The 11,332-nt window shown below is 55.0% G+C and overlaps 1 protein-coding gene across 1 annotated transcript in view; it reads left to right on the top strand.

Moving 5' to 3' along the window:
- RCSD1 (RCSD domain containing 1) overlaps positions 1-9,641 on the top strand; it is a 38,401-nt gene extending 28,760 nt beyond the window's left edge. Inside the window, exons 2-5 of the mRNA XM_015564259.1 lie at positions 3,025-3,126; positions 4,208-4,297; positions 6,759-6,830; positions 7,681-9,641. Of these exons, the coding sequence (XP_015419745.1) occupies positions 3,025-3,126; positions 4,208-4,297; positions 6,759-6,830; positions 7,681-8,040 (624 nt within the window). The 3' untranslated portion in view covers positions 8,041-9,641. The remainder of the gene's footprint in view (positions 1-3,024; positions 3,127-4,207; positions 4,298-6,758; positions 6,831-7,680) is intronic.
- The last annotated feature ends 1,691 nt before the right edge of the window (positions 9,642-11,332 follow it).

The raw sequence follows: 11,332 nt of genomic DNA, 5'->3' as shown, positions 1-11,332 counted from the left end.
CCGGGGCCTCCGGGCAGCCCTGGTGCAGTGGCTCCCTGGGCCCAGACCACCCCTCGGACTCACAGGGGCTTCAGTGATACCAGGTTTCTTATGGGACTGACCTACGTGAGAGGAGCACATGACAGGGAGCCCTAAACTTACCCTGAAGAGCAATGGAGGGTCGGTTTACCTGCCGGCCTCAGAGCCAACCAGTCTCCATCACCACCAGCCACACAGAGGCACCTTCCACTCTGAAATCAATAAAAATATATTTTAAAACAAATGTTAAAAAGCCGAACTCGTTAGTCGGGACACTCGTAAGTCAAGGCCCCACTGTACTTAACTGGTATGCATTGCTAGGCTATCAGGGGTTGAGGTCAATTATTTCATAGGTTATTCCGTTTGGCTTTCCTGTGTGACTCTGCCTAAGTTACTTGCCCTCTCTGGGCTGCAGTGAACCCAGCTGTGAGAGGGCAATACCAGTCCTCCACCCAAGGACCGAGAAGGGTCTGGAGAGTGGCCTCGCTCGGCTCCGCCAGCTCTGGAGCCTGCAAGCGTTCAAAGGAAGCCCATTCCCTGGGCTCCAGGAAAGCACACCCGGACGAACTGTAATCTTTCTTTCTTTCAGCCCTAAATGCTTCCAGGAGCCTCTCGTTCCCTCGCCTCTGAGCCCCTTGCCCAGCCCCATTCGGGACAGGGAAGTCCGGGAGGCCTTTGATCCCTGCGCGGCTCTATTTCTGTCTGGAATGTGTCTCCCTGCACCGCAGCCATGGGCGCCCCGAGCCGAGGTGAAGTGCACGGTCAGCAGGACCCGAGCAATAAATAGCAGCGGACAGAGAGACTGATCCGCGATGTGGGCAGGAAGTTAGGCAGATGCACAGGCCGATCGGCGCTGTGCCAGGGGCGGCTCAGTGAGTCTCACCGTACCACAAGCTGCCCTTGTTCCGGGACAAGACGTTTGCCTCCTGGCGCTGCTAACGTGGGAGTGTGCTCACCGGTGCGGTCCGTGAGCTCTGCCCACCAGGCCCTACCCCAGGCCCGGAACACCCCGCCTTCAGTGTTATGGGAACTCCGGTGTCTTCGCTGGAGGGGACTCCCTTGTTGAGTTTGCTGTTCAGGCTGGGAGGGGTGAGCTTGAACTAGAGCAGGACACAGTAAGAGGACCATCTCTCTCCAGAGCCTGTTCCCAGGTCTGACGGCCCGTGGCCCGCAGTTTCTCCCCGTCTCTAAACAAGCCTTCTTCGCAGAGCTTGGTCCGTGTCCTTAGCATCACGGGAGGTTAGTGGGGTCGCCTCTGCTCCTCCCGCTCCAGGGCGGCGGCACCATAGCAGGACCCCTCACATTCGCTTTGGAGGGACACCCAGACCAGAAAGCGTGGAGATGCTTTTAGCGCAAAAGGTGGGCCTAGGGCGGTGAAGCGAACCTTTTGAGCTCGGCGTGTCAGCATTTTGAAAAACCCTAACTTAACTCTGGTGCTGTGTCACATATAGAAATGTTTTGATATTTGCAACCATAGTAAAACAAAGACTTATATTTTAGATATTTATTGTATATATTTAAATGCCATTTAACAAAGAAAAATCAACCACAAAAATGAGTTTGCGTGTCACCTCTGACATGTGTGTCATAGGTTCGCCATCACTGGCCTAGGGAGTGTGTGTGTGCGCTTGTGTGTGATGTATGTATGTGTGCATATGTGTGCATGCATGTGTGTATGTGTGCATATGCATGAATGTGTATCTGTCTGTGTGCCTGTGTGCACGTGTGTGTGCGTGTCTGTGCAGTACACAGGGAGGCAGACTTGCTGCTGGAGGGACAGCCTGAGCCCAGGGAGGGGAAGATAGAGCTGAACCAAACCCTGTGTCTGGGCAGCAGCTTGCTCGGAGAGGGAGTCTGAAGTCTGTGCAGTAAATGCCATCATCCTGGTCACAACAACAAAGGCCTAATGTCTCTGAGACCAGACGTTTAAAAACATGATTAAAACCAGGTGGTTATGTGAGCCGCGTGTGACCTCACAGACGTGGGGTGGCATTTCCAGCGCTCGCTGACTCACCCATGTGTCTGTGACAAATGGCCCACGGGAGTGAGCGGAGTCCAGGGTGCATCTTGGTCTCTTCAGGGAGCCTACAGACCCCTTTGCGGGGACGGTCACTGTATCCCGATGACCTCCCTGGAGGCAGAGCAGGGCAGGGACCAGCCTACTCCTTCCACGAAAAGGAACATGGTGGGGGGCGAGGGTGGGGGAGTCTCCCAGTGAGGACTCTGTGGAGGGGGTGACATCGCATGCTACCCCACCGGCCTCGCGGGGGGCTCCGGGAAGGGCCCCGTCGCCCGAAGTGGTGACAACCCTTCTAGAGGCCTGTCCCGCACTCTCCGTAGGAAAGCATTTCATCCACAGACCTCCGGGGGCTGCGCCGCTACTGTCCTTGTCGCTAAAGGCCTTGCCCGCACCACTGAGCTAGCAGCACACGGGACAGCTAACGGTCGAGTCCAGCTGACAGGGCCTCCTCCGCCAGCCTGCCTGGGCTCGTGCCGAGTGTTTATTAATTTGACAAATAGCTACTGAGCACGTCACCATCCGCACACCTGGTGACAGGAGGGGATGAGGTCAGACACGCGTAGGAAGCTCAGCGAGGGCACCGGTCAACCGTTTCATACACTTAAAGGCCCCCCTCTCCAGTGCCTGCCTCCAGCCCCCTGTGGCCAGTGCTGTCAGTAATACAACAGAATGAAGGCCCAGACCCCTGGGCTCCCCCAGGACAGGGCCCGGCTGTACTTCCCTCGGCTCCCCAGGGCCACCCCGGGCCCAGCACATCGTCAACATTCACTACATGTGGCAGGTTAAGAGTCGCTGTTGTTTTCATCTTCGCATGTAGGAGCCAATTGCAAAATGCAGTTCAAAGATCTCATGGTCACCACCTCTGGCTGTGGCCACAGAACAGGTGCCGGCATGGCCCTGGCATGGCCCTGGCATGGCCCCAGCGCCGTAATGAGCTGAGCCAGTGCCTGGCTCCCATTAACCGCTGCTTCCCCTTGTTTTGCCAGGAAAGACCCACGGAGACCAACGCCAATGTGGACAACTCGGCGTCCCCCTCGGTGGCCCAGCTGGCCGGGCGGTTCAGGGAGCAGGCGGCGGCAGCGAAGGAGGTGAGTCAGGCGGCTCACCTCGGTGGCCCAGCTGGCCGGGCGGTTCAGGGAGCAGGCGGCGGCGGCAGCAAAGGAGGTGAGTCAGGCGGCTCTCAGCGCTGCTCGGGGAGGGGGCTGGCGGAAGGGGAAGTCTGGGTCAGGCCCAGGGAGAGGGAGGGAGGGAGGAAGTGTGGTAATTACCAAATTAGGAAGAGAAGCCACAGAGGGTCCCCTGCATGTGAGGAATGTCGTGGCCACTGCTGGGCCAGGCAGGATCTCCCAGCAGCGAGGCCTCCACGCAGGGCGGGGGCAGCGGGGCCAGAGCCACCCGCCGGCCAGCAGAAGTGGGGTCTGGGTCCCGGCCGCCTCCATCACCCACTGATAGAGACGTGGTGGTGCCGGCTGTGCCAGGCCTAGGCGGTCAGAATAAAGACCTCCCCGCTGGCTCCTGCCTGGAGCTCAGGATTCCCAGTGAGGAAGCAGGAAACCAGGGTCAGGAAAGGGAAGGGACCCAGTGGCCAAGGGGTTCTAGAAGGATCCTGCTGGAGAGGACAGTGTGAAAAAGTGTCGTCGGGTGGAGATTCACACTAGGGTTTCCTGAGCGCCTGGTCTCACGTGCTCGCTGGAAGGGGAAGGGCACCTGAGGGGGAGGTTCCAGGCCCCCGGGGCCAGCGAGGGCGCACTCGTCAGGCTGTTCCAGGCGCGTTTATTTTGCGCTTTTGTTTTCTGGTCCGAGAAAGCCGTCCATCGTTTCTAGACACAAGGGAATGGCATAAAGAGCAAGGAAGATGGTATTGGTCAGAGGGGCTGGCGGTGCCTGCAGCTGGGCGTGGGTGTGGTCTGGGGACATTTCAGGCCAGTGGCTGAGGCAGGCGAGGGTCCCGCAGCCTGGAGGGAACGGGAGCTGGGGCTGACTGCGTGTGGGTGGCGGGGAAGCGGAATTCACTGACCAGCTAAGGCCAGTCTCAAGGACACACCACCCCTGCCGCCATCCTTTCCTCCTCCCTGACATCCCTGAAGCCGCTTCCACTTCCTCCTCCTCCCTGTTGCCTGACTTGCTCTCTCTCTCTGTGTGTCTGTCCATCACTCTCCCGCCCTCCAGATGCCAGCCAGTAAGCCTGCCAGGAGGAAACCGCCCTGCTCCCTCCCCCTGTTCCCCCCCAAGGTAGAGCTGGGCCAGAACGGAGAGGAGGTAAGTGCTGGGAGATGCTGAGTATGTTTTCTTCCTCCTTCTCATAGGAAGGGAGGCAAAATCATCACCCGCAGACACCTGTGCAGGCAAGGACCCCCTTGTAGACTCAGGGGTGAGCTTCCTGCATCCTTGTCTGACAGTGAGGCTTGGTCCAGGCCCCCCTACTGAGCCTTGTTTGTGATCAGTCAGGGGCAGGGATGCTGTTTTTCAAGCCTGGGAATTTCAGCAGAGAGAGCAGGCCCTGTGGTTTCACCCCCACCCCCATCCAAGGGCCCCGAGGGTCATGCTTGCCCCCCAGGTCTGACCTACACAGTCTCCCATGCAGAGACGCGCCTGGAGGGAGGGCTGTGTTTAACCTCAGGCAGAACTGTACCGTGGGAATCACGACAGGCCGCTGCTCTGGACCACTGAAGCAACCCAGAGCGCACAGGGGGCTCGCTGCCCTCAGAGAGAAATCGCCCACGTTACCAACACAGGAGAGGGCCTGGTGTCATAGGTCACGCCAGCGATGGAGGCCCAGGCAGGAAGGCAGGACCCAGTCGGCCCCTCGGTTCCTAGTGTGCAGTGCAGAAAGGGTCTCCCACCGCTCGCACCCCTGCCTCTCCCTGTGCCTGCACAGGCCTGAGACCATGGGGTTACCCCTCCCCGGAAGGCACAGCCAAAGGGTGTCTTAATGTGGCCACTGCGGGGGCCTTGTCTGCCCAGAGAAGGGCTGAAAATACTTCCGCCTGAATAATCAGGCTCCTTCTAGACGTCACTAGAATGTCCTATATGGACATAGAAACACCCATATTGAGGGTGGACCCTGGCTTTTCTCCACCACCACCTCTCCCAAGCTCCCTTCCCCAACCACTTGCCTGGAGCTGCTTAAGTGGTAAAGGAAATGCCGCCCCCTGCTGCCGTTCGCAGGAACTGCATTGGTGGCAGATGTATGCCTAGAGCGGTCTTTCAAGGGCACCTGGGTCTTGCATTAGCGGCTATTTAGAATCCTGCTTTGCAGTTCAGTTCAAATCAACAAGGATTTCGTGGACTCTGAGCTGGGTTCCCAGGCCTGTGCTATGGCAAAGGGGCCGGGTTTATTAAATTTCCGCTCTCTTCAGAACGCCGTGGTCAGCTGGGGAGAAGGGTTCCCAGGACGACGTAAGGGAGGCTTTGTCAGCAGCATCGTAGCTACCATTTCTACAACAGCATCTTCAGAAACACCGGCTCCTGGGACATGTCACCTTAAAGCACAGAGATTAAGGACAGCACGGCCTGGGCTGGAAGCTCTTGTGCTCACCAAGGACACGAGTTCCTTGAAAGGCCGCTCTAGGAATACATCTGGGTGTGAACTCACGGGCCAGGGGCACCCTGGAGCTGGAGGGTGGGGCCCTTAGACTCACTGACTCCATCTGCTGCTGGACTCTGGCCGAGGCGGGGCAGCCCGTGCTCCTGTCTGAAGCCGAATGAGAAGGGGTGGGGGCTCCTGGGTCCCGGCCAGTGACTGTCCCTCGCAGCCCCTCCCCTGAGTGCTGGGCCTTACAAAGGTCCCAGGAGCGCAGAGTCTGTCTCCTCCTTCCTTTGCTGAAATACAGCTGCCTCACTCAGAACACTCAGACCTCTAGGGGCAGGTGTTATTCTTCCCATGATGCAGGGAAATTAGAACGTGGGGTGAGGGGTAGGGACTAGATGTTGGGGCCCCTATAGCTGCCTCAGCCTCTGTCCAACAACATGAAGTGTCTCCTCCCCCTCCTCCTCCTCCCTTCATTTTTCTTCTTCATCATCATCGCCATCATTCCTACATGTGAGGATGAATATATCTGTGGAACCAGACTCAGTTGTAGGGATTTTGCACAAAACAGAAAGGAGTTCATCTTTTTGGATAACATCAAATCAAAGCAAGATAGGATTTCTACATCCATTCATCGCAAAAATATCTTCACCTAACAGAGTGCAACTTCATGCAACCAGCATAAAGCCTGGAATGTGGTAGATGTTCCATAAATGTCTGTTCATCAAAATGAATATTCAGTGCTTTGGAAAATGATAATTTTTTTGTGGGATTTTCCAAATACCACTAGTTCAAGGGGGGAATTTCCAAAATACCTGTCAGGTTTCACTCGTGGTCGGTGGTTTCTTGTTTTGTTTGTGACCAACGGAATGGGGTCACTTTGTCCTTTCTCTCTGAAATTCCCTCCGAGTGTTGTTGAAGGTCAGGAGGTACAGAGAAGTCCCCTCTCAGGCACCGTCTGTTCCCTCGAAATGAACATGAGATCACCTTGCTGGTACAGGAGACCTCCTGTATGTTGGGCGTCTGTCCTGCCTGCCCTGATCCTGCTGGGGAGAGATGGGGTGGGGGGAATGTGGGCCTCCAAAGCTGAGTGAAACCAACTCCCCTCCTCCACCTGTGGCTTCTGGGCTCCCAGGACCTCACCTCCCTCCACCCCACTCATTCGGTTGTTTCGGTCCGTTTGCTCTGCAGAAATCACCACCCAGCACAAGCCACCTTCCCAAGGTGAAGGTGAAGAGCTCGCCTCTGATCGAGAAGCTTCAGGTGAGTGCAGCCACCTCTTCCCCAACATCTGCATGTCCCTGTGTCACCTGGAGAGTTGACCTCCGACCATCAGCTAGTGACCAAATTGCCCTGGAGGACGAGGGCTCCACCTGGAGCCAAAGGGCCAAAATGAGGTCCCTGTCAAGCATGCACTCCGGTAGCTGACACCTAGCAGTGCTGATGGAGAATGGAGCGCCCCAAGGGTCCTCCGGGAAAATGGCATGACCATGCAGGAGACACTCCCAGAACCGCGGGGCCCTCTCCCCCAAGGCCTGGAGGCAGCCACCAACCATGCCAGCCTAACACAGGCTGCAATTCAGCTGCTGGCCCTGGGACGCCCGACCCGTCCACCCATCACAGTGCGCCCAGAGCCAAGCAGACTTCCCTGGAAAGTAGATGAAGCGCACGTCGGGGCAGTGGAGCTCACAGCCTGTTGGGAGACAAGATTTTCCCATGCGATACAGCAAAGCCGTGTAGGAGCGTAAATACCAGAGCTCTCCATTGTGACTGCCTGGCTCCTCCTGCCTAGACCAGGGTTCCTCTCCGTGGCATTGCCTGGGCTGGGCCCTTTCCTGGCGCGGGCGGGGCTGCCTTGTGCATTGGAAGATGTTCAGCAGTGTCCCTGGTCCCTTCCCACGAGATGCCAGTAGCACTTTCCTGCAAGTGGTGACAACAAAAAATGTCTCCAGACATTGCCAATGACCTCCTGGGCACAGAATCGCCCACCCCCACCCCAGGTGCCCCACCACTCTAGAATTCTGGAGCTAGGCAAGGCCAGGTAACCAAAGAGCTAGAGCAGAAGCTCACCTTCTCCCACCCCGATTTGAAATGTCTCTTCTCCTCTCAACAGGCCAACCTAGCCTTCGACCCCGCCGCCCTGCTGCCTGGGGCCTCACCCAAGAGCCCTGGACTCAAGGCCACGGTGTCACCATTTCACAGCCCACCTTCCACGCCCAGCAGCCCCAGCGTGCGGTCTCGGGCCAGCGAGCCAGAGGAGGTGCCCATCAGCTTCGACCAGCCTCCGGAGGGCAGCCACCTGCCCTGTTACAACAAGGTACTGCCTGGGTCCGGAGTCTGTGGTCCGTCTGTGGAAACGTGGGCACTGGACGTTCCTGAACCAGGTCTACCCTGTGGTTGTGTGGTTGCCCCGGAGAGAGGAGGGCACATTGGAGTGGTCAGGACTGGTTATCACAGGAGGAAACGTCCCTGAGCCGGGGTCAGCCCTCTCCCTGGCTGCCCGTCTCCGCTCCCGTGTAACTGTCACCAGAAAGGCAGGCGTAGGGTGGTGAGCACTCTCCTGGTGGAAGGAGCGTGGGAACTTGGAACTGAGCTCACCTGCACAGAGTTATGTCAAAGCTGAAAACCAAAGCTAAAGACCTGGTCAGTGACTGGGCAGGGTCACTAGGACTTGAAAACACCCTGCTCTGGCCTGGTGTGACAACTCCTACGTGCCCAGTATGGGCTCAAAGCAATTGTTTTTGCGGCAGGAATTCTTGCCCCAGTTACAGACCATCCAGACTGGTCCCTCTGCCGAAAGCTGTGAGGCCGGCTGGTTTCCATAGATGCTGCCCGCATACTCCTTGCTCCCTTTCATTGGCTCCCTGGCCCTACCAGGAGGTGGTAAGTTTCAGAGACACAGTGCAAGCAGGTACCCAAAAAATGCGGGGCGGAGCCAGGCAGGGGCTAATGCCAGGGAATGGCATTGGGTGTGACTTTGGAACTAGGGATGGAGGGAGCGGCACCATCGGGGCCGTTCTAGAAAATCTATCTGGGAAAAAGGTCAAGTGTGTAGAAGCAAGTAGGGCCCAAGGAAGGAAACTGGTGTGTAGAGGTGCTGGGCGGGCTTGAGCCTGCTGGCTGCGAATCAGGAGATCCTGCAGCCCAAGGTGACAGGCAGAGGGGCCCAGAGGACAGCCTTGTCTCTCACAGGTGTGAGAGGGAGTAGGGGCAGGGAGGGAGGTGCTGGCACCTGGTCATATACCAGGCTTCAGTGTTCTGACGGCAGCAAGGGAGCAGGAGAGATTAGTTCTGAGACCTCCTGGCCGTGAGGCCTGGGCCCTGATCCCCCGCAAGGCAGGCCTCCTGTGGTCTCAGGACAGGTCTGGGAAGCCTTCTAAACCATAGTATTCATTCCAAACCCCTGAGATGGAATTAGGGTTGACCACTACCAAAATGAAAGTCTGTAGGAAAATAAAATTTATGACAATAAGGTTCATTTGACGTCATTAAAGGCCACATCCCTTGAGTGGAGTCAGGCATAAACATTTCCAAGGAATTTCTGACGAAGTCCGGAGGGCCACGGTGAGTCCTGACCTCAGGTCCACATGCTTTCCGGGGAGGAAGGGACCTGCACCCGCTCTGCTGGGTGCTCCCGAGACACAGCTTCTGGTCACGGTGATGCCCAGAAAGGGAAGACCGGGCTGCTCAGCTCTCCCAGGGTCACCCAGCCTTTGTGGACAGGAAGGGTCGAGCCGGGGGAAGGGAGGAAGCTGGTCGCCAGCTCTGCCCCTCTGAGGTTGCTGTGCCAGGGCTGGGCCACCAGCAGGCCCCAACCCTCTTCTCTGTTGGGTTTACCTTTGTCAAAGTATAATCTTCAAAACATTAAAACATGTCTCATGCAAAACAGGTATCAATTTTATCCTCAATTTATGAGGAAACCTGCAATATGGTGAAGCTCATTCAAAGAACATTAGAAGAGGGATAGAAACAAGATGGCAGCGTAGGTAAACATGGTACCCACCGGCTCCCACAACCACGTCAAAATTACAACTAAAATACAAAACCACCATCATTCAGAACCACCTGAAATCTGGCTGAATGGAAGTCCTATACCTAGAGAAGTAAAGAAGAAAGCACACTGAGACTGGTGGGAGGGGCAGCGGTGTGAAACGGGCTGGTCTGACACCCACCTGTGGCCCCAGGCAGTGGCTGACTTTGCACCTCCTGGGAGGCCCAGAGCCAGTACACCCAGTGGACAGCTTCAGACCACACCAGATTACAACTCTACACATCCATCCATGAGTGATACACTCAAGGGGAAGATTCAGTGAGCATCAAAGCCCCACTGAAGCAAGTCCTGCTCCATAGGGTGTCTCCTGCACAGCAGCTCTCCCACTGTAGTCCCAGCTGGTCCTCACAATTGGCCTGGGGGTCAATTCCTCCCAATGACATTAACAGCAATCAAGGCTCAACTGCAACAAGACAGTGCATACATCCCACACCAGGGGGCACCTAGAGTGTGCAGTTCAGGTGACTGGGGAGGCTGAGCCACTGGGCCCTACAGGACACCTACTACACAAAGCCACTCTACCAATTCCAGGAGACAGAGCAGTTTTAACTAATACATAGAAACAAACACAGGGAAGCAGCCAAAATACAGAGACAAAAAATAATGTCACAAATGAAAGAACCAAAGAAATATCCAGAAAAAGAACTCAGTGAAATGGAAGCAAGCAAACTACTAGATACAGAGTTCAAAACAATGGTTATAAGGATGCTCAAGGATCTTAATGAGAGCTTTAACGAACTTAGTGAGAATTTCAAAGAAATTAGTGAGAACATCAAAGACATGAAAAAAGGACCAGTCAGGAATGAAGGGTACACTAACAGAAATGAAGAATAACTTACAGGGAATCAATGGTAGAGGAGAGGGTGCTGATAATCAGATCAACAATTTGGAATATGAGGAAGCAAAAAACACCCAATCACAAGAGCAAAAAAAAGAATAAAAAAATATGAAGATAGTGTAAGGAGTCTCTGGAACAACTTCAAGTTACCAGCATTCGCATCATGGGTGTGCAGAAGGAGAAGAGAGAAAACAGATTAAACACCTATTTAAAGACATAATGACAGAAAACTTCCCCTAAATGAAGAACATCACAGACAAGGAAAAGCTAAAGGAGTTCATCACCACCAAACCAGAATTACATGAAATGTTAAAGGTTCTTCTTTAAGAAGAAGCAAAAGAAAAGATAAAAAATATGAACAATGAAATGGCAATAAATACATATCTATGAACAAATGAATCTAAAAATAAACAAAAAAATGAATCTAATGGACAAAATATACTGATGAATAAAATAGAACAAGAGGCATGGAAACATGGAACAGACTGACGAATCTCAGAGGGAATGAGGGGGGAGGGGGTACGAGGGGGGAAAGGTTAACCAAGGAAATTACCTGCACATATGTGTCACCTACGGACACAGCCAATAGGGTGGTGAAGGCCTAGGGCAGGGTGGCAACCGGGTGGGGGGGCAGTGGGGGATAAAAAGAGGACATCTGTAATACTCTCAACAGTAAAGATTAAAAAAAAAAGAGCATTCGAAGAACCGGTTATTTAAGGGCAATTGAAAAAACAAGGTTAGAATAAAATGGCTAAATTAGATACCTAATCTATGACTGCTTGCTGGGCAAGGAAGTCATGGCTACACTTCAGTGGGTGGGAAGGCAGCACCTTCCCCAGAGGCTGCGGGGGTCACAGCCCCGGCGCGGGCCAGCGG

The sequence above is a fragment of the Myotis davidii genome, unplaced genomic scaffold, assembly GCF_000327345.1.
Source record: "Myotis davidii unplaced genomic scaffold, ASM32734v1 scaffold401, whole genome shotgun sequence".
Classification (NCBI taxonomy): domain Eukaryota; kingdom Metazoa; phylum Chordata; class Mammalia; order Chiroptera; family Vespertilionidae; genus Myotis; species Myotis davidii.
This window is presented reverse-complemented; position numbering and strand designations above follow the sequence as displayed.